At 43.8% G+C, this 23,618-nt stretch overlaps 1 protein-coding gene across 3 annotated transcripts in view; it reads right to left on the bottom strand.

The window, feature by feature from the left end:
- Nucleotides 1-23,618, bottom strand: part of TENM2 (teneurin transmembrane protein 2) — a 1,791,425-nt gene that overhangs the window by 482,497 nt on the left and 1,285,310 nt on the right. The window contains exons 1-2 of one of the 3 annotated variants that reach the window (XM_044947352.2): nt 4,484-4,816; nt 3,839-3,920 (exon numbers count right to left, since the gene is read on the bottom strand). The exons of 1 other annotated variant lie outside the window; for it this stretch is intronic. In XM_044947352.2, the coding sequence (XP_044803287.1) occupies nt 3,839-3,854 (16 nt within the window). In that variant the 5' untranslated portion in view covers nt 3,855-3,920; nt 4,484-4,816. Of the gene's footprint in view, nt 1-3,838; nt 3,921-4,483; nt 4,818-23,618 lie in introns of those variants that run through there. One more of the 3 variants, XM_044947353.2, reaches the window with a different exon arrangement.

Genomic DNA, 23,618 nt, shown 5'->3' on the forward strand with positions numbered 1-23,618 from the left:
TCTGCCCCACAACCAGAATTTCAAGTGAGAGCACTTGAAAGTTAGAGAATTTTGGAGACACTGTGTCTCGAAACACACTGTTTATGTATATGGAAACACGTCTCTCTAAACTCCTTTCAGATCGAAAGCTAGTTGGATTTGAGCCGGAGGGTGAAATCTCTTTGTAGACATCCTCTTATTCACATGTGGAGGATGCCAGCTAGCAGCCCCCAGGCTCTATCTGGGACCTTTGCATTTAATTGTTTGGTTCACACGGTGGCAGCCGGTGCAATTTTTTTTTTTAAGTTGAATTAGGAATGGAAATTGCAAAGCTCAGGAGTTCTCTCCTAATGCCCAGTGTCTGGCCTTCACTATGCTTACTGCCACGAACAGCCTGGCTACTTTACACTTTTAAGAGAGTGGCCCAGACTGGAGGGTATGGAAAGCCAATAACCACGAGGGCTCCACCCACCCATCTAGTCCAATCCTTTGCCTTCATCGTGCCCTGTGTACCTGCCTTCCTGGACTGAGCACCTGAAGTGATCTGCCAAAGGGAAAGCGAAAGCCATTCAGTCATGTCTGACTCTCTGCAACCCCATGGGCTGTCGTCCACCAGGCAAGAATACTGAGGTGGGTTGCCATTCCCTCCTCCAGGGGATCTTCCTGACTCAGGGATTGAACCTGGGCCTCCTGCACTGCAGGCAGATTCTTTACCATCTGAGTCACCAGGGAAGCCCATGACTGGCCATTTTCAGGGCCCACAAGACCCCACTCCACGTCCTCCAAGGGAAGCTTCTGGGCTACTTCTCTTGATTAGCGGCCTCTACCAAGCCTTTCCTGTCTCCTGACCTTCTTCCTCTGCACCCATCTGGTGCCTGTGGCCATTCAAGACTTTCCTTCCTCAGCACCGAGGACTATGCATTCTGCATTTCTGTTGGCCGCCCTTCCCCATGAGACGGGAGCTCCTTCAGGCTGAGGACCACATCTCATTTGCTTTTCCCTCCAGTGCCTGTCAGAGTGCCAGCACAGAGACGGGCCTCAAAAGAGGCGCTTTGAAGGGAAGAGAGCCATCAACGGGATGGGACAGTGGTCAGAAAGGGATTACATAGGCAGCAGGCCTCCTCGCTCTTCAGGGTGGGGTTGGGGTGTCATCAAGGCAGTCAAAGATAAGCTGCCCCCTGACCCCACTGGATCTCAGCCCTTGGACCCAAAGGCCCTCCTGGGGACTGGGTGGTGAGTGAGCACAGGCCAACCATCCTGCCTTCCCCTCTGCCCCCACGTCAAAGTAAATAGGGCTTCCTAGCAGTCCAGGCTATTCCTTTGTACCCCCAATCCAGAATGCAACCTCCAGGAGAGTTAAAAGAAAAATCAACTCAAGAAAGTATCTGCTGCTACTTAGGAGAGGGTTAAAACAAATTTTTTTTTAAGGTTAAAAATGCTACTTGCTCTTTAGGTCAGTCACTGTCGTAACAATTTTTCTTTTGCCATATGCTCCTCTGAATTGCATTAATATGACATCTCTCGCTGAAGCATCTGGTCTCAGCCACTTCAAGGCGCACAAGGAAGCACACACATTCAGACTGAGTCTATAATAACACAGAGAGGTATTCGTACTCTTGCCATCACAAAGCCAGATACCATACTCGCAAAATTCTGTGCTGGTCGTGTTGGATAAAAACACTCCAGAAACGGGGCAAGGGATAATTCAAAGGAATGGAGGCAGAATCTGGGGGGAGGCTTTTGTATGTCTGTATACTGTGTGCATATGTGTATGTATGCATGTGTGTGTAAACACACATCTGTACGCTCTCACATATGTTTTATGAATTGCTAATCATCTTCATGGCTCAAATATAAAGTCTTCTTTTCTACTGAAAGAAACTAAACATTGAAAGCATGAGAGGAAAACAGAGCCTCACGAATCTGGACAGGGAGGTAGGGCATATCTATATTTTTGCACTTGGAAATACAAAAAGGAAAATCTTCCACCACAAGCCAAAGGCAAAGTAGCATTATCAACCACCAACCACATTTTTCCCACTAAGAAAAGGAAAAAAAAAAAATGTACTGGCAAGCAATGCCATACCAAGGATTTCTTCTTTCTCACTGGTAACAATCTTTATCAAACAGATACATTACCTTCAATTTTCCCCAAACATCACACCCCGCTTTCTTAAATAGCTCATTAAAAAAAAAAAAAAATCCAAGTGGGTTAAATAAAAAGTTTACTACGTAACAAATGAGACTGCAATATCCATTCTTTTGTTGTCCTGGAGATCCTTGTGCTCATTTTGTCAGAAGCACAAGAAGAAGAAATGCGATTGCATTTGTGCTGATGCTAAATGTTAATAGATTTGCCTAAACGCCTGCTAATAGCCCCCCTAAAATTAGCTAGACTAGTAGTGCATGCCTAATGTGGTGCTGTTTTTGTTGTTTTACTTGCATTTTTGCTTTTTTGGTGCCGCTCAGAGGGGGGAAAAGGCCCCTAAATAAAGCAAAGGTCTTTGGATGTGAAACATTTCCAAGCGTCACATGTGACTTCTGCAGAAAGAACATATATTCTTCAACTATCCCAGAGTTCTGACATTCTGTCATGAAGGTGACAAATCCTACTGCTCTAATGTTTCATTAAATTAAACATGAAATGTTTAATGTTTTGTTAAATTAAACATGAAGCTGTGACTCTGCACCCGAGAACCGGGGCCTTCTATCAAGCCCTCGCATTCCTCCAGGTCACTTTTTGGTTATAAAAGCCAAGTTTTGTTTATCGGGAGTATTGTATTTCTCTCTGCAGTTAACACGTAAACTGTACTTTATCCTAATGCGCTTATAAATAAAAACCAACAAGTGACACAGTTTTTAGGTGCTTACAGCATTTCTAAAGTCAGGCCCACAGAGAACAGCTTGCAGACAGACCCTTAGCCAACTCTCTATTACAATTTTTCCCTTTCAAATATTTACCACCATGACTGAGAGTTCCAGAGTGCAGAGGTGTTACATTTTCTCAGGTCTCAAGCCCATTTCACAGATGGGCTCACGAATGGCTAAAGAATGTAAGGCTTGCTAGAAAACAGTTGAAACAGATCTGTAAGACCACAGATTTCAGGCCAAAGAAATCTCAATTAAACTGTCCCGGCCTCATGTCCTTTTCTACCGTGACAAAAACCAACAAGGTAAAAGGAGCAAGACAAAACAACAACTCTGTTTTAGGAATGTATTTCCACAAGCAGAGAGGCCCACGCAGAGGTCTTGTGATTACTGAATAAAAGTTTTGCTGGAACCCCTTAAAGCAGCAGGTAAACACACCAAGGGCACTTTTAGGAGAGTGAAATGAAGTTCAGACCAAAAAACTTCGCTCCTTTCCGACTAGTTCAATAAGATGGTTAAAAGCATAGGATCATACCACAAGTGAAATTTCCAAATGCTATTTTATAAAACACATTTGGATGATACTTTTTAAACAGAGGGGAAAAATCCCACCAACTATGTAGCAACTTCAAAAGGAAAAAAAATACTCATGTCCCAGAATGAAACTGTCTGAATATTTTTACATTTTTTCTAGTCAATTTAAGTGGGTTATACCTTAACCCACTTAAACAAGGTCCCATCATTGTCAAACCAGCAACAGCAGAAAGAACCATCTCTCTCTCTTTTTTTAAAGAACCATCTCTTAAAGGGCAAGTTGCACAGACCCTTCCAGTCCAACCAAACTTGATATCTATACTTTCTCTCTGTTGACACACCAGCTCCTATCACTGGCCAGAAACTGCAAAATAGTCTGGAAGCGGTACCACATCTTTGCTCAGGTCTCCTGCTCCCGGCTAGTTCCCCAACAGGTAGGAATATATTTGACACTTACCATTCTGCAGCTTCATGTCTGTGAGGCAAACTGAACAAATGAAATGGATCCTGCTTTAATCTTCTTTCTAGACCACAAATGCCTTAATCAAAAGGAAAGACAAAAAAAAAAACAAACCAAAAAAAAACCACAAATGTTCCCTGAGGTTCCTTCTCTCAACCCCCAGAGTATAAGCGAGGAGGAGTCATCCTTCTTTACTGAATGGCCAGAATTTGTCCCTTAATATCAACAACAGAGAATTCTTTCTAACATTTCACTACACCATCCTCCTCATCCCCCATCTCTTCCCTCACTTCTATAATTTGTACCCGAGACAAGGCTTAAGTTGTACTTTAAATCACAATCTGGAAATGCTTCAATTGGATATTTGGCTTGGCAGACCTCCTGTAAAAATCCCACGTAAAGCCACATTTGTTTCCTTCCTGCAAATGAACTGTGGCGTTTGTGGTCCCTCTGGCTCTCGCCAGCACAGACTTCGGCTTTCAATGAGCTTAAGTCTCAGGACTTCATTTGGGGTTAGCTGTCCCGCAAAGCTCATTTGGCTCTTACACCATTAAGGCAAGAGGCTCTAAAAGGCAAAGCAAGATGCTTTTAACTACGTTGGAGGGGCCAGTCATATCTTGTTAGCAACAGCTGCACACTTACCAGGCTTTCAGGGACTTCACAGAGCTGTCCTATTCCTTCTGGGATTAGGAACACAGAGTGAAATGAACCAGTCGTTCATGGGAGCTGGCCAGGCTGCGCCAGACTCTCATCTTCCTGAAATCCAGCGAGGCGGCTCCCTCCAAGGTTACTCCTCCGTCGGCTTCTCCTGGTGGAGACAGCCTGCCAAGGCCCTGGCTGCCGATTCCAAACTACTACTCAATAAAAGGATTTTAAAGGCTGTGCCGGGAGCCGGGAGCTTTAGATCCCAGTTTGGCTCTTTCTCCATCAGCATTCCTCGGCAAGCCTGCACAGAGCGAGGTATGCTACATTATTTATGTCAGCTCTAGGCTCTGGAAAACACACACTGGCATCCTGATTACTGAGAATCCTCATGGACACAATTAAACAGTTCCCACATAAATTTTTTTCACCCTCCCCCCCTCCCAGATTCAACCTCTTTCAGAGGAAACAAAAGCACTTTGAGGCGTGGTCCAGCTCACCTTCTACGAGCCAAGAGAGCTCTGAAATATGGTCACAACGGCAAACGAGCTGAGAGAAAAATGACAATTTCCCTGGAGTGGGCAGAAGGCAAACTTCAGGGAGGAAGTTCAAGTAAGAGTCTGGGGAATAACCCAGCAAGTGGCCTCCCTGGGTTGAGGACACTGATGTGGAAGCAGCAAAGTGAAGGCACTACCCGAAAGCCATTTTGATGGATTCATGGAAGATTGATTTAGAATGGGCTGTTAAGGGAAGGAAGGAAGCATTTGGCAACACGACTAACCTTTCAAGCTGGATGAAGAGCAATCATGCTCCCCCACCAACTGCTCCTTGGTGCCCCATCCAAGTCACAGCCCTAGACGGGAAGACCATGGATTTAGCCAAGTAGAGCAACCATCCTGGCCTCAAGTGTCCTCTTCAGCAAAACGAACAACTCTCCAAGTTGCCGTCCACCATCTCCCTTCTTGTCAATAGCTCGGCCACACTTTCTGAAACGGGTCTCTTAGCCATGGGCAGAAGGCGCTGCACGCAGGCACAGCTGAGGAAGGCCGATGACAGCCACTTCCTCCTCTGTAGGAGTAGCAAGAAGGCTATGCATTTCCCCCCTCCCTGTCTAGCTAGAAAGTCCCTGCTTGGCAGGCAGAGGTGACTTCACTTTGTGAAAGCCCCAGGCACCGCTTAGTGAAACCACCTTTGGCAGGACCTCACAGTGAAGTCAGTGGATGTGGGCAAGAAGTTGGCTGAGGGAAAGGCAATTGTCTCATCTAGGAACACAAGGAGAAAGGAGCAACCTGCCTCTCTCCAAAGGCTTCCTTTGAACGTGAATTCCTGTGTGGTGCCAGTTTTTTTTTTTTTTTAAGTGACTGTCACTTCCAATGACTTAGTCCATCCCCACTCAGATACCTTGGGTGGAAAATTGGTGTGTGAGACGGCAACAATGTAGAGAACACAGTGTAGGTCAGTGGAGCAGAGCCGGAGCAGTCAAGCCCACTCTCTGATGCATGCAGTAACAAAGCAATGGGGAATCTGCTCCAGCGCATGAAGAAGCAGTGCTTTCCTCAACCGTAAACAGATGAAAGGAAGCATGATAGAACACACGCACACACACTCTCACACGCACACACACTCTCACACTCACATATCACAAAATGATAAAACCCAGGCACCCAAAGATCTGATGAATGGAAAGCGTATACAAGTTGCCCGATGGGATGACTTCAAGTTGCGGTATCAGCTGCTGAGACCCAGAACACTGGGTCATCCAATCAACTGACCCTTAAGCAGGCCTTGGCCACAGAGGGTCACCACTGTGCTCCCAGCTAGAAGTGACTTCTCTTATCCTCTCCACAAAGGAATCCCACCCACATTGTACTTTCTCTTGGAAAGGACTTAGAAGCAACTAACAAGAGTGATGAGAACAGAGATGATCCCTTGGGAGAAAGGTGACTCAAGAATATCACTATTCCTCCAGGAACTAAGCAGTCATTAACACAGAGGCTGGAGAAGGCAATGGCACCCCACTGCAGTACTCTTGCCTGGAAAATCCCATGGACAGAGGAAGAGGAGCCTGGAAGGCTGCAGTCCATGAAGTCACTGAGGATCAGACACAACTGAGTGACTTCACTTTCACTTTTCACTTTCATGCACTGGAGAAGGAAATGGCAACCCACTCCCGTGTTCTTGCCTGGAAAACCCCAGGGACAGGGGAGCCTGGTGGGCTGCCATCTATGGGGTCGCACAGAGTTGGACACAACTGAAGTGACTTAGCAGCAGCAGCAACACAGAGGCTAGCCTCAAGCTAAAAACCTTGATAAGGATACCCTTCATGCTGCCCCCCAGAGCTGTGGTGTGGGTGAGACCCGGGGCTCCACCAGTACTTTGCGAATCTGTGGTCTCAGATGAGCTGTTCAACCGTCCTGAGCCTGTATTCTCATCTGGAAACTATGGATAGTGAGACCCACTTCCAGGATTTTGAGGATTCCATCAGAAAAGTCCAGGGCTTAACCCAGTGCCTGGCACCTTGCTTGGCTACTATGAGTTTCAAAAAGTGTATCAGTTCAGTGGCACAAAGCTGACCCTGACTAGCTTGCAGATGCCCGAGCCTGTTCTCTAAGCACTCCCTCAACAATCAGATCGTTATTGACAATCTGTGTGCCAAGCACTTTAGTTATGGCACTCGTTTCCCTCAATAAACTTGCTCAGATGAGTTGCCCCATGACAGAGATGTCAATAAAAACTAAAGACAAGAGAAGAACTGAGAGTATTAACAGGCAGATAGTGAAACATTTTTTTTTTAAAGGAAATTCTAGCACATTACGGATCAATTGAATTCCTTTCTGTTGATTAACTGTAAACTAAAACTATTTCAGAATGTTGGTATCCAAAACAGGGCTTCTCTACTTGAGATGGAAGGAAAAGTGGCCTGAAATCCCATTATCTAGAGCCCTCCATCCATTTATAAGGACCAGAGGCTGAAAACCTCTAATCTAGTACAAAGGCAGAATTTTATGAAAAAAAGACAAGGAAGACCAGAGAGATTAAGGGACTCAGTCAATTTCATGTCACCCAGCACAGCTCAATTGTAACCCACAGGTCTGACATCCTGCCAAATGCTCCTTCCATCCTCTCACAAGGCCAAAGGTAAAACCAGTGGAACTCCAAGTTTTTATTTCACTGCCCAATAAATTGGTTTTGATTCAATCCAGTCTTTTTGTTTTAATACTGTGTGTAGAAGACCAATACTTAACCACACGATGAATTTCATTTTTTTTTTCAGAAAGTGATTAAATTTTGATTTTAAGTTTCAATATTTTCCTTAAGCCATTTTTGTTCTGATCAAGATTTTTCAGTCTTTCAAATGAGAAAAGCACTACTTCAAACTCCTATTTCATATGAAGGCTGCATCTTCAATGGATGATAACATACACGGGTTAGTATCAGTATCTTTGAAAAATAGAGATGTTTGCCCATATATCTCGTCTCTAATGACCTAGCTAATAGATCACTGTATCCTCTTCAGTATACACAAACAAAGGAAGTCCTTAATAGGCAGTATTTGAAGTATTAACCACACTTCTTTTCTAACATAAATGAGGACTATCAGAATTATAAATCTTCAAAAGCAGCAGATTCTCCAACATTTCACTACTAAGAAATACCCAAACATACTGTGACTAGACCTCTATGACCATCAGGACTGCACAGACATCTCTGAGATCCTCATCTCAATTCAAGTTTCACACAACTCCCTTTCACTTCTTGTCAAACCACCTGAACAAAAATGCGGTATGTTGCATCATTCACTGAAGCTATTTCTCCAGTTGAAACATGAATTATGAGTTCTTCTGAAACACAGCAGCTAAATCAAGTTGCAACATGGCCCTGCTTTATTCATGGGGCAGATCACAGCTAATCACCTTCTAATACAAGTCATGATTTTGCTTTGTTAACATTTCTCTTATATTTTTCCTCCATGGTACATACTAAATTGTGTGGCATGAAGCTGAGTACTTTTTCCCTTACCAGCTCTGCTTCACCTGAGGGTAACTGACCTTGCTGGGCCATATGTATTTTGACATGTGGGGTTCAACTTCTAGTCTCACAACATAGGCGTCCTTTGTAAATAATATGGAGGCACTCTGGATGGTCTTTAAATTCTAGGGATTTTTTCCCCTATGTGGAAGCTCAAACTCCATCCCTAAGGATGAACAGCACTAAATATGTACTCCTGAGACTACCTAAGAGGCATGGGTATGTCTTGTTGGCAGCAGAATTCAGAAACTGCCCTTACTTCCAGAACAACACAATGGACAGCCTGGGGCATCTACATCCTGTCTTCATCAGGCAGAACAATTGTTTGAGGTTATCCTTTCCACTGGAGGCTTCAGAAATTGTATAATCCTCATCTAAATAACTTTCTTCAATGAAGCAAAAGAACAACAGTCGTCCTATCCCGCTCAAGTTAAAGTTAAGCTCTTTAGGAAGAGGACTCTTGGCATTTTTCTTGTTCTGCAACATTCCAAGCTATGGGTGGGCCAGAAGGCAGCAGGGCATCCCTTACAGAGACCACAGAGAGAGTTTATGGATGGGGTAGAATGGAGCCCCCCAACCCACCCACCCCCATCCCTCCTATGTCATGCCCTCTGTTTCTGCTCTAGAATGAGATACCCTGTGTAACCCTTTCTGGGATCTTTTATGATGATGTGGCTCTGTTTTCCCTTTTGAGGCTGAGTTATTCAGTGAAGGTAAGATTTTCCTGGTGTTTTAACAACTGTAAGTGAGTGTCAATTGCTTCAGTCGTGTCCAACTCTTCTGTGACCCCATGGACTGTAGCCTGCCAGGCTCCTCTGTCCATGGGATCTCCCAGGCAAGAATACTGGAGTGGGTCACCATTCCCTTCTCCAGGAGATCTTCTGGACCCAGGGATCGAACCCACGTCTCCTGCATTGCAGGTAGATTCTTTACCATCTGAGCCATCCTCTAACCCAACTCTCTCTTTCTGAGCTGTTCTACATCAAAGACAAACTCAAGATAAACTACTTATCCTAGGATTGAGAAGATTTTAATGGGACTAAGTGGCCATTTAGTCCAAATCCCTCACAATATATTTGAGGAAAAAGAAGATCAAAGAGGATAAGATATTTTCCTAATGTAGTCAAGGCTCACAATGAGCTGGGAAGAGAACCCTGGCACAGAAATTCCTCTCATTTATATGGATTTGTTTTTTTATTTCCCTACTTTTCATCCCACATGTCGGCTTCCCAGGTGGCGCAGTGGTAAAGAATCTGCCTGCCAAGGCAGGAGAAGCAAGAGGCATGGCTTTGATCCCTGGGTCAGGAAGATTCCCTGGAGGAGGAGATGGTAAACCACTCCAGTATTTGCCTGGAGGATCCCCTGGTCAGAGGACCCTGGTGGGTTACAGTCCAAAGTGTCACAAGGAGTCAGACACAACTGAGCATGCGTGCACTGCGCCTTCCACATCAACCATCCTTCCCCTTCCCTATCAACTATCCTTCCCCTTCCCCATCAACCATCCTTCCCCTTCCCCATCAACCATCCTTCCCCTTCCCCACCTTCGCCAGATCTGAAAAAAGATCATGGTCAAAGTTTTCTTGGTCTGTGACTTCCTGTTGCCAGAGGGAAAGTTTAACTCTGGGCACCACAGGGAGCGTTTTGTAGGATATTCAAATTCCACTGGTGATGGGACTACAGGTTTTTCTGAGCAGCTGTTCCCCAAAGCGTTCAGCCCTGGAGCACAGCCTCTCATGGCCAACCACTCATTAAGAAAGAACTGGATTTGAGTCTCTGAGTAGTGTATGTCCTGACTTTAGCTTCTGTATAAACACACCGGGAGATAATGGTGTCTGGGTCACCTAGTTCTTCTGAAGTTTAGACTTAATGAGACACGCCTAGCATATCCTGAAGACTCGGTAGCTGGGTACTGTCGTCACAGTGTCTCCACCACGGACTTAGATACATCCTTGCTGCTTACGTGCTAAGTCAGTCCCACTCTTTTTCAACCCCATGGACTGTAGCCTGTCAGGTTCCTTTGTCCATGGGATTTTCCAGGTAAGAATACTGGAATGGGTTGCCGTCTCCTCCACCAGAGAATCTTCCCGAACTAAGGATTGAACCCATGTCTCCTGTATGGGCAGGCAAATTCTGTACCATTGAGCCACCAGGGAAGCCCTAGATACATCCTAAATGAGTTATAAGTTCTAGGAGAATTGTAAGTTCTTCTCTAGCGCTTGAGAATCCTGGGCAGAGCCCATTTATTTGAAGGACTCCCTCTCTGAAAGGCATGTCTTCTGAGTGGTCAGCAATCTCCTGTCTCATATCCTTCCACTGGGAAGAGGGTAGATAGGACGTGTTGGATCGAGGTACTATGAACGTGCAGTTTTCTGCTTAAAACCACAAGAAAGACAGGACTTTATTCAACAAGGAGTTGTGATTCAAATCCCACTGAGCCCCAGGGCATCAGTGTGTTCTGTGTTTCTGCCCAGGGATGTAAGGTCACAGATTCCTCCTCATCACCACTGGCTGGGAAAGGGTGGGGCTGGCCTCAACTCTCTCATTAATTCAACTGGTGGGGAATTTTCCTAGATCAGCGTTTCCTCAAGCTTAGTCATTCCCCTAGCTGCCTTCTGCACTTTGGCTCTACCCAGCTTCTCCCTGCAGGAGCTAGAGCTCTCATTTCATCCAATTTTTGCTTCTTCCAGTTACTTAATATTTTTCTTCAAACTGACTTGCTGTTTCTAATTTTAGCCTCATCCTAATAATATTGATGAAATCACAGTTTATAAGTAGTAGCTATGTATAACTACATATACATTCTTAAACATGTGTGTACATGTCATACATATAATTTCTAATACACATTACATTAAGTATTAAAAAAATTAGCTCTGTGCCTCTTAAAGCCATCTTGTATTTTTGTACCACACATGTTGGCACCCAATAGCGCTCAAACATGTGTTTGGAAATAGTGTCCTGGATGAAACATTCTCCTTTTTTCTTTTTGGAGTCAGAATGTTCCTTTTCCTCTTCAGAATGCGGTGCCTCAGAGTGAAATGTCACCAGGAAAAGAAATGCTCTAAAAATGAAGTTTTGATTATGTCCTACAGCCTGGATAGAAAACTCAGAGAAGAGCCCACACGCTACTTTTCATCCCGGGGACTGACGCTCGAGGGTGTTAAAATGCTATTTATTTTCCGACAGCCCGCTTGGGCCTGGCACCATGTAAATCCAAAGTGTTTGTAGAGGTTCCCTTGGGGACAAAGGAAAAATCATCTGTATAGATCAAACGTGTATTAGCCGCATTAGCAATTGGTCCCTGGAGACTGATAAAGACCTTTTTAGACAGATTTCCCTGCACAGCTTTTTAAGAGCTTGTGCTGCACTAGCCTGGGCTCTCACGGGTTTGGGGCTTGCTTCAGGCCCTAAGTGTCAGAGGATAAAGGTGGAAAAGGAGAAGCTGGGATGAGATCCGCTGCCTTCGTCGTGGGCAAATCTCGATTCCATGTCCATGTTCTCTTCCCCCATCAATATTTCATGTTCCCAGAACCATAAGAAAACACATCTGTTGCCTTCCTGCATCGTAATGTGTGGGATGGCAGGAAGATTATTACGGCGTAAGTTCAAGAATTTAAAAATTCATCACCTTCTCAATTTAGAAAGCTGGCTGTGGCTGGGACTTAGGAAGGCTCTGCAGGCCTGACGTGACCAAGGAGGACAGAGTCCTGTTCCTAAGAGATCCGAGCAGCGTGGGAGGCAGGGAGGGAGGGGACACTTCCACCAGCACGGCCCAGAATGCGGAGCCAGGAAAGCGGAGGCCTCAGTTCTCTGCTGCTTGTCCACAGAAGGTTTGCTGTGTTCCCTGAAACTGTATGGGGCTTCCCAGGAGGTGCTAAAGAACCTGCCTGTCAAGGCAGGAGATTTAAGAGATGTGGGTTCGATCCCTGGGTCAGGAAGATCTGCTGGAGCGGGGCATAGCAACCCACTCCAGTATTCTTGCCTGGAGAATCCCATGGACAGAGCCTGGTGCGCTACAGTCCATGGGATTGCAGAGTAAGACACAACTGAAACGACTTAGCACTCATGCACTGGCACCACATGAGGGGCAGAGGGAGAACGCTACCCTGGTTGGAAGTTCAGGGGCAAAATCCAACGTTTCGACAGCATGTATTCTCCCTGCTTTTTCAACATTCCATTGCTCTTTCCATCATAGCAGAGAGGTTCCCAGGGCTTAGCTCAGTTCTCTGTGTGTGTGGGATGGAGGGTTTATGACTGTCAAGCTCTCTAGTAAAGCAGCTCCCTTCCAGAACCCTGGGCAGTGATATAGTAGCTCTCCATCCACTGAAGACCTTCCAAGGCATTCATCTGGGTTGGTTTAACAGCTTTACTTTCACTTTTGGACACATTTCAGAGACTTAGACAATCTCACAACATCATCCCCACCGCCACTAACTGGGACGCACGCTGTCCTCCTCAGAATGCAGGGTCCAGGCCCTGCTCGTGAAGGAACAAGAGCAACTGGCCACAGCAAGAGTTCCCAGGAAACTGACACTTTCCACGGTGGGAGATAAACCTTTGCATTTTCAGCAGCTACTTCACAGAAGCATGCAGGAGACTAACCTGAAGCAAAATGGTTAGGGAAGATATAAGTGTAACTTGCTGGTCTGATACATTATCACCTAATCGCATACCCTGCACCCTCCCTTTGCTTGGGGATGTCATCACCAGTCTGAGTGCCATCCCGGATACCTTGCTGTGGCTCACACATGTTACTGCTTCTGCTTCGTCCCCCTCCCCTGCCTTTCTCATTTGCCTTGGCTCTTAGTCATACTTCCCTGGTGGCTCAAACGGTAAAGAATCTGCCTGCAATGCAGGGGACCCTGGGTTGCGAAGATCCCTTGGAGAAGGGAACGGCTACCGACTCCAGTATTCTTGGCCTGGAGAATTCCATGGAGAGTGGAGCCTGGCGGGTTATCATCTATGGGGTCGCAAAGAGCCAGACATGACTGAGCGACTAACACTTAGTCATGCTACTGGGCCATCAAAGGCAGGTATAGCTCAGCAAGATGGCTTTCCTCAACCTTTAATTATGAGACCAGACGTCCTCAGACACAAGCCTAGTAGAAAAGACAGATGGGCTTCATGTCTTCTCCAGTCAACTGCCCATGGACATAATCATTTCCATGGACATAATCAGACACTTAGTGGGATACACTCAAAGTGAAAGTGAAAGTCGCTCAGTCGTGTCTGACTCTTTGTGACGCCATGGCCTATACAGTCCATGGAATTCTTCAGGCCAGAATACTGGAGTGGGTAGCCTTTCTGTTCTCCAGGGGATCTTCCCTGGCATTGCAGGCAGATTCTTTACCAGCTGAGCCACAAAGGAAGCCTGGGATACACTCAGGTTGCCACTTAATAAAGGTAATGTTTTCTAAGAAATCCTAGAACATTAGATTTGATACAGGAGCATTATGATTCCATGAACAGCATTCACTGATTAATAAAAAATACAAATCTTCATTCCTTCCATTTCTGGTCAACAAATAAGAACGTTGGGAGAGTTCTACACAGGGACCTTTGCCAGGACCTTTTGCATGATGGGTTGCCCACCCTCAGGGGAGGTTTTTTTTTTTTTCCCCCAAGGGATGTCTACAGGGCAAACTGGCATGGTCACTACATCAACAGAAATAGAAACAATTCTAAATGGAAATCAGATCATCATCCCTACCTTAAAATCCTTCAGTAGCTCCATCACTCACAGGACAAAACCTTCATTCCATCCCATGACCTTCAGCTCCTTCTGCACCATCTGCCTTTTGCTTTCTGCTGTAGGAATACTATATTTCTTGGATGATTTCATCTTATGTCACACTTTAAGCCTCTATATCTGAGATTTTCTCTATTTAACAAGGTTTTTTTTTTTTTTTTTTTTTTAATTCTGTTTCTTAAATGTAGGCAATAGTTCCATACTTTTTTTCAAAATCCATTGAAAACTCCTCCTTTGGGGAGATTTTCCACACATGCCTTTGTGCTCCAGGCATGATAACCTAAACTTTACATTAAATGACTTGTTAGCGCTCGCATGTGTGTGTGCGTGTGTTCTATCATGTTTGGCTCTCTGCAACCCCATGGACTGTAGCCTGCCAGGCCCTTCTGTCCATGGAATTTTCCAGGCAAGAGTACTGGAGTGGCTTGCCATGCCCTTCTCCGGGGATCTTCCCAACCCAGGGACCAAACCAGCATCTCTTGCGTCTCCTGCATCAGTAGGCCAAGTTCTTTACCACTAGCACCACCTGGGAAGCTCCTTCTAAAGCACTCCAAACACTGACTAGCACAAAGCAGCTGCTCAGTGATTTTTCAAAGCTATAAGTATTGCCTCATCATTGAGTTAAACCACCTCGCATTTATAGTATTCACTCCCACGCTCTTATTAGACATGAAGCTCCTGTCTATGACTTTGCTGCTGCTGCTGCTGCTAAGTCACTTCAGTATAAACCACTAATATCTTGCCACTGTTTGGCAAGTGGTAGGTCTCATATAGGATGTGCTGAGCTAAAACAGACAAAAGTAGTTTGGGTGTCTGAGAATTCGACACGGAGCCTGGTTAAGTACTTCAGGGACCCATCATGCAAAAGCCTGGGGTGAGGCTTGTTTTGATTCTGTTCCCAGTAGACTAGGTCTCACACTCTCTTTTAATTCTATTTGGGCACCACTGTCTGGTGTATTACCTACCAGGCTACTGCACAGAAGCAACACATCCTAGGAGCGGAAGCAGCAGAGGCAAGACAAGAGTTGACGCCCTTCTTTTCCATTACTCTAATCAAGCTCTGAGTTATAGCATCTTCCCTTAATCTGATTCGAGAAGGGCCTTAATAGCAGGATAGAAGCAAAGAACGAAGCCAATTCTTCAAAGAGTGGCTCTCTTTAATGGCACTTATTTTTGTGGCCCAGCAATCAAAGTGTGGCTCCTGACTGGGGCCAATGGTTGCTCTTGGATAGGTGCATCGGGCCCTGCCTGAGGGTACACCGTGCTTGATGGCACAAGTCAGTCCTTCCTGATTTAATTAAGAGTTTTTTTTCCTCCATCTCTCTTGACCTTCCACTTGATTATGTAGTAAAGTATTCCTGGAGAGCAGTAATCGTATAAACTCAACATCAACCTTCTCAGTGATGAAAATTACAAAGCTGTCAAAATTTCAGCCTCACGAGGACGTCCCTGGTGGTCCAGTAGGAACTGTGCTTCCAATGCAGGGGGTGTGGGTTCAGTCCCTGGTTGGGAACTAAGATCCTACATGCCGGGCAGTCAGAAAAACAAACGAATAAAACAAATACACCTATTTTAAAAATTAGTTTATTTTAATTGAAAGCTAATTACTTTACCATATTGTGGTGGCTTTCCCATACATTGATATAAATCAGCCATGGGTAGTACATGTGTCCCCCCCATCCCTGTGGGTTGCCCCAGAGCACCAGCTTTGAGTGCCCTGCATCATGCATCAAATTTGCACTGGCCATCTATTTTACACATGGTAATATACATGTTTCAGTGCTATTCTCTCATATCGCCCCACACTCACCTTCTCCAAATGTACCTATTTTTAAAAAGGTGTTATATATACACTACCATGTATAAAATAGATAGACAGTGGGCAGTTGCTATATAACACAAGTCAGTGCCCAGTCAGGCACTCTGTGATGATCTAGAGGGGTGGGATGGGGGAGGGGAGGGAGGTTGAAGAAGGAGGGGATATATTTATATAATTATGACTGATTCGAGTTGTATGGCAGAAACCAATCCAACATAGTAAAGTAATTTTCCTCCAATTAAAAAATTGGAGGAAACATACTGGTATGTTTAAAAAAAAAAAAAAAAAAGGTGTTAAAAAATTTCAGCCTTACAAGTTCCAGATGGGATCAGCTTGGAGATAGAAAGGCAGAGAAACGGAAGGCCCAGGATCCATTAAAGAGAAAAAAATGAAGAGTTAAATAAGTAAAAGGACCCAAACAATGACAACAGGAAGCTTTGACTTTCAGGATGCGCAGGGAACTTTTGCCTTTCTGCCTGTGCCATTAACACGGTGATTTAGTAATTTCCGTGGGAGCTGCCATTCCCTTGGAATACTATTAGTGTCAGAGTCAGGGAAAATGAGGAAGTCTTTTTTTCTCCCCGAGTATGCAAACAGAGCTTAGAAACATGTTTGCATTTGGATTGGATGATCTAAACCAACAAAGTTCAACCTTTTCACTAGGAGCTGTGAGCTGTTTGACAAGACCTACTTTTTATCAGGCAGGTTCAAAGTCTACACACTGCAGAGGCCTCCTTAATAAGAGGGACTAATAAGATTATTTCCTTAAAGATCTAACTCTGGCACCCATCCGCCTTATTAGACAGCAGAGCCGATTCATTCTCTAAATTGCTTACCTTCAAAAGAAAAGCTCTGTTGATTGGACCAGGGCCCCAGCATGGCACACCAAGATGCTATTAGTGGGATCCTCATTTGGATTTGAAGTGGGTATTATTTTTATTTTTTTCTGGAGGTTTTTTTTTTCCCCTGTCATCAAAAAATTAATTTCCCAAACTAAATACAATGATTGCATTTCAGTGATTTGAGTCAGAATCACTTATATTTCACTTATTCTCAAAATCTCTCCAAACATCTTGCCTCTACTTGGGGACATATTTAACCAGCTGCCAAAAAAAAAAAAAAAAAAAAAAAACCTAGTAAATGTAGGCGCATTTCTGGGTAAGTCAGCTTTAATGTAAGGAGTGAGAAATGGGGCAAATCTGTATTAAGTATACACAGAATAGAGCAAAGGCGCTATTCAGAAATTTTTTTCCAAGCTTCTATTTTGACTCATTTGGGATCATAACCCAAAATCTTCAGTTGAATGGGAAGGTTTGAGGAAGAAAGATCATGTGATCATCAAACTGAATTCTGGCTTCCTACCTCCTACGTTCCTCTATCAAGGCTTGTGTGATCTGCTGAAATAATGAGCCGTTTTCACTCTCCCTTCCCTAGGTGGGAGGGCATTCAGCCATTTAAAATTGGCCCCATTTGGAGAAAAATGATTTAAAAATGGGGACCATTTAAACAGGTCATTCTATTTTGCAAAGGTGAAATGATGATCAGCGTAGGATATTTAATGATCTAAGGGAGGCATGAGAAAAAATGTTCTTCTGATGGAAATAGAGTCACTTTTCTAAGGAGAGAGGGTGAAGCCATATGTGGAACTTGGTGCTTTCTGGCCTCCAGTGACCGAATCAGCATCATGTATAGCTCTGAAGCCTAGCATCCCGGACTACACCACATCTGTGATATACATTTCCTTGCTCACTGGAACATGTATGAAATAGGAATCCCTTTTGCAAATTATAGCATGTTATAAGTTTAACTGGCAAAGGTTTCTCTTATATTCATATATAAGATAATAATGAGTTATTTGCAAGTGAGTATATTTTAGGATTGCTGAATTATTGTCATAGAGACTTAATAAATCTTGTCTGGAAAAAAATGACTGAATAAATGGGCTACCTTCTCAAGGGATTCCCAATACTTAAGGGAATAATCACATTTAACGACAAAACCTTCCAACCTTTGCATCACTGACTGAGACATAATTTTTCGATCCTATATAGATATGTTAAAAATAAAGAACAACACACACAAAGCAACAATGTCTGAAAGGTAGATAAACAAGAGAAAGAGGTTCTATTCTATCACTCTGAAAATAAATGTAAGGATACAAAAAGAGAATTGATATTTGCTATGTCAGGCACTTTCTCCATATTTTCTTTCTGAAGTTCCATGTGGTAGAAGTTACCAGTTGTTTCACAGATGATGCAATTGAACCTCAAAAACTAAGATATTTGCCCAAGATCCAACACCTAGTATATATAAAAGCCAGGTTTGAACTTGGCTATCTCTGACATCAGTTTTGTACTGCTACTGCTGCTGTTGCTGCTGCTAAGTTGTTTCAGTCGTGTCCGACTCTGTGTGACCCATAGCCGGCAGCCCACCAGGCTCCCCGTCCCTGGGATTCTCCAGGCAAGAACACCGGAGTGGGTTGCCATTTCCTTCTCCAATGCATGAAAGTGAAAAGTGAAAATGAAGTCGCTCAGCGACCCCATGGACTGCAGCCTACCAGGCTCCTCCATCTACATCCCACTAGTCTTGGAAAATAATTCTTCTGACTAGTGGTTGGGTAGTTTTCTTTTAATTAAATAAATTTGTCCATAGTGGAAAATAGTGTCAGAGCCGTGGTGTTTGTGTTGCTTTAACATCCTATCATGATGCTTCCAAATTCCTTCACACTGGAATCTCCTAGGGATCTTTTAAAAATACCGATGCCTGGATCCCATCCCGAGCCATTCTGGTTTCACTGCTATGGGGTGTGACCTGGGCACTGAGACTTTAAAAGTTCCCCAGATGATGTTAGTGTACAGCAAGCCTGGGAACCACTGCTCTAGGTGGTTCCCATGATGCTCTAGGGAAACGAGACAGACATCTCTTTGCTGGTGGGAAATCTGCATGAACAATCACATATAGAGCCTTGTTATTATTCTGCTCTTTCTTAAACAACACACGCCATATTTTAAGAAGTTATTTCTCTTTTCAAAAAACTACATTTATCTTACGTCACCTTTAGCTCCTTTTCCCATAGACTTGCTAATGCCATCTCATGAAGTCAAAATAAAAGGAATTTTGTATTTTTCTTATTCTGTGGACTTTTTTCATCCTCTTATTTACTATTTAGACTTTCATCCTCTTATTTACTACTGAAAAGACCTTGATCAACATCCAATTTTCTTGGAGAATCACCATTCCTTGTTCTTGTTTTTATGTACTGGACAGATAGTTGGTGTATTTCATCTCCATGCCAGGGCAATTGATTCAGGTATGGGCTCGTAACACCAATGGAGACCAGGGCTGTTAATGGAACAGTAGGGCAGTTGTGTAGTAAAGAGTTAACCATACTCAAAAAGAAGTGTGGCCTTTGTCCTCGGCTCCTGAGAGGTGACTTTAAAGCCCTTGGAATGTTCTGCCTGGTAAAATCCTGTGTTTACCTGGAGGGCCTTGGGTCACACTGAGTAGTCTAACAATGTGATTTATGGTGGGAGCTTTGAACCACAAGGTTATCAGCTTGACCTCTGGGGAGACTAGACACCGAAGGTCAGCATGTGGTGGTCAATCACGACTCTGTGACTGATGCCCAATAAAACTCTGGACGCCAAGACTTGGGAGAGCTTCCCTGGTTGGCAGTACTCCAGGTCTGCTGTCACACATGGTCACCTAGAAAAGTCGGTGTTATCCATGACTGTACTGGGGGTATCCAACTGGAAGCTTTGCTCTTGGAAATTCCCTAGACTGTGTTCCATGACATTCCATGAGTTTCTTCCCGTGACTTAATTTCATCTGCATCCTTTTATGGAAATAAACCCTAACTATGAGTATCACAGCTGACAGTGAATTCTGTGAGTCCTTTTAGCAAATGACCAAAACTGAAGGTGACAGTGGGGACTTCTAAACTTTGCAGTTGATGTAAAAGGTGAAAGTGATCTTGTGGACTTCCTGTCTCTGCAGGTAGAGAGTCTTCTTTTCCATGGGGATTGGTCTTCCTATGACAGATGCTGGATTTGTTGGTGCTCATCTTTATTATCATGGAAAAATGCCAACATAGAAGACAAGGGCCCTATGATATCAATTAAGCCCCTAAAATCTAACTTGTCTAAAGGTACCCCTGGACTCCTTTTCAGTTTTGTGAGCAAAAAAAAAAAAAAAAAATTCTTTCTTAAGCCTAATCTTCACTGAGACACTCTCATTTGTAATTCACTGTATTATTTCATTAGGTTCTTGTAAAGAATCAATTAAACAGCATGATGTGTGAAAGAGCTTAGTATAATATCTGGAACTTAGGGGCTTGATGAATATGAGCCCATTAATTATTATTATTATAGTCATTTTGATTTTCAATATTGTTCTACTGAAAAAAAAAACAATTAGAGCCCAATGATCCCAAGATTAAGCAATGATACGCTGGCTGTGCTGACCAAGGTAACCTGGTCCTGTGTCTACTCTCAGTTTTCCCACAGCCAAAGCTGGCACCCCTTGGCTTCCTCAATCGCCCATAGCTGCCCCTCTGAACTCCTGAGCTTCAGATATATTTCAGAACACACTTAGGACTGTCTGTGATAAAATATGCATATTTCCTGAAACTCAAAGGATTCTCTCTGAATGTAATAAGTGGAAAGTTATTTTACAGGAAATGAAAATCTAAGATTAATACTCTCCGATGCTATCTAGTCCCCTCAGGACAATTATTCACTGTACTACAGCAAAATAAACTTGCAAAATGTGGGAATTGGTTTTCTCCTTGGGTTTCTAGGGTAAGTGAACTCCTGAAATGACTCAAAATCATCTCCTGGCTGTTCTAGCCTGAACTTCTCCTCACTGAAGAAGCATCAGGCTTTCTAGAACTCAAGACTTGAAGCAAATTCATGGCCACTTCCCCAGTGCCGAGCAAAGGTAGAGGAAAAATAAAACAGACTTAGAGCTAATCAATCAATACATAGTTATCGATCACCACTTACTAACGTTGTAAGAGGTAAGTTACATCATCACCGACCTCAAGGAAATTAAAATATTCATTCATTCCCTCTTTCCATCAACAAATCTCTACTGAACTTTATGCCAAGCTCTCTGCTTTTTTAGTTTGCCTGAAGCAAAATATCCTTATGGACTTAACGACTGTAAAGAACAGCAAATCGCAAATATGGTCCATTTAAGATTCACAAGAAAGCCTTATAAAAAAAATACAGTTATCTGAGCCTTAATTCAAAACTACTATATGAAAAGTTTCTCAGGGGTCCAGAAACCTATTCTTCCAGCAAGTGGTTCCCTTGACTCTTGTGCTTAACTGAGTTTGAGAACCACAGGGATAGATGTTAAAACACATACATGAAAACAGTCTAATACATGGCCGTGTTTCCGTGCTAAGCGGCGATGAGGGGGTGCACTGAGCGGTTAGCTAAGGGAGAGATGACTTCAGACAATGCCCGTCTTTCATCCCCCAAGTTGCTATATAATCATAACTTACTCTGAGTTTATTCAAGCTGGTAGATGGTGATGCCTCCTGAAGCATTACCACAGATCTGTGCAGTTCATTCCCAGGTAGAGAGTCAAAAATAAGTCAGGCAGGCTTCTCCGTACAGTCTCACCCCCTCACTCAGAGCCTCAAACGCCACGCAGCTCAAAGGACAATGTCTCAGGACTTCCCCAGCCATAAAGATTCTTGCCTTAAATCATTCTTCTATTCACATCTATTTTTGAATGGCTGTTAAGTGTGATGTCGGCATACCTTTTTCCGTAGGGCCACGTGTCTTTTTCTCCCTAGCACTAGAAGCAGACTGCTGACACCCGGGCTGCCCCTGGATTGCCGTGCCTTGATTCATTTGTCTAGAGTTGGAATGAAGTATGATCTTGAAAGGAGGGGGCGGGGTGGTGAGACAGACCTGGGTTTCATTCCTAGCTTTGACATCTGCTGTGGAATGACTGACAAAATGCATTCCATCTCTCAGAACCTCAGTTTTCTAATCTTTATGAAGGGAGAGAGCCCAGGGTGAGGCTTCACAGTGAGGCTTAAATAAGACAATGTATGTGAAGAGAATAAAATAGAAGATATGGTCAATGAGAAGCAGAGATGGTTATTATTTTCCAATTCACTAGCAACTAAAGCCTTACCCAGGTGGTGTTAGTGGTAAAGAATCTGCCTGCCAGTGCAGGAGACATGGGTTCTGGTTCAATCCCTGGGTCCAGAAGATCCCCTGGAGGAGGGCACGGCAACCAACTCTAGTATTCTTGCCTAAATAAAGGAGACTGGTGGGTTATAATCCATGCGGTCGCCAAAGAGTCAGATACAGCGGAGCACATGTGCATGCACACACACACCCCACACACAGGCTTACCCCAGGTGGTGCCTGTGCAAAGAATCTGCCTGCCAATGCAGGAGACACAAGAAATGAGGGTTTGATCTCTGGGTCAGGAAAATCCCCTGGAGGAGGGCACGGCAACCCACTCCAGCTTGCCTGGAAAATCCCATGGACAGAGGAGCATGGTGGGCTCCAGTCCATGGGGTCCCAAAAGAGGTGGACACAACTGAGCACACATACCCAAAGGCTTGCTACCTTCAGTATAAGCACATAATTCAAGAAGTGGGCTCTCCCTTCTGCCATCCACACAAAGTTGCACTTCAAATCTCAGTGTGGGCTATCAAAGTACAAAGAATTGGAGATGCTCTGCAAACTTGGCTTCGTCATTGTAAAAGACCATCTTTCCCCTTATTTTTTCTCATGCCACAGAAATTATAATAGTATAATAGAAGCTAGGAAAATCAGTTTAAATACATTTTTATGATAAGATATTCAAAACATGCTTCTATGGTTTTCAAATAAAGAACATATCATCTACCGTACTCTTGCCTGGAAAATCCCATGGATGGAGGAGCCTGGAAGGCTGCAGTCCATCAGGTCGCTAAGAGTCAGACACAACTGAGTGACTTCACTTTCACTTTTCACTTTCATGCATTGGAGAAGGACATGGCAACCCACTCCACTGTCCTTGCCTGGAGAATCCCAGGGACGGGGGAGCCTGGTGGGCTGCCGTCTACGGGGTTGCACAGAGTCAGACACAACTGAAGTGACTTAGCAGCAGCAGCATCTAACTGTGGAGGGGTTTGTAGACTATATAAAAACACGTTGGGCAGGCACTTCTGATATGAAAGAGAGGAACTTTCTGATATGATAGAAGAACTTTAAAAATGGGTTTTGGGGATGATTGTGCAACTGTATAAATTTACTGAAAATCATTAAATCTAGGACTTACAGTGGGTGAATTTTTTGGTATATAAATTATACCTCCATAAAGAGACACAGCAACTTAAGAATCAAGAAATGAGAAGAGAGGAAGGGAGGAAAGGATAAAGAGTAAGGTTAAACTTTGAATCATAAGTATGCAGATTTAAACAGTAACATTTTTGTTTTAAACAGTAACATTAAAACAGTTACTGTTTTAAACAGTAACATTACTTTGATAAACCCTAACCTATCAGATCTACCTCCTGCTAAGGG

The sequence above is a fragment of the Bubalus bubalis genome, chromosome 9 (assembly GCF_019923935.1).
Source record: "Bubalus bubalis isolate 160015118507 breed Murrah chromosome 9, NDDB_SH_1, whole genome shotgun sequence".
Lineage (NCBI taxonomy): Eukaryota > Metazoa > Chordata > Mammalia > Artiodactyla > Bovidae > Bubalus > Bubalus bubalis.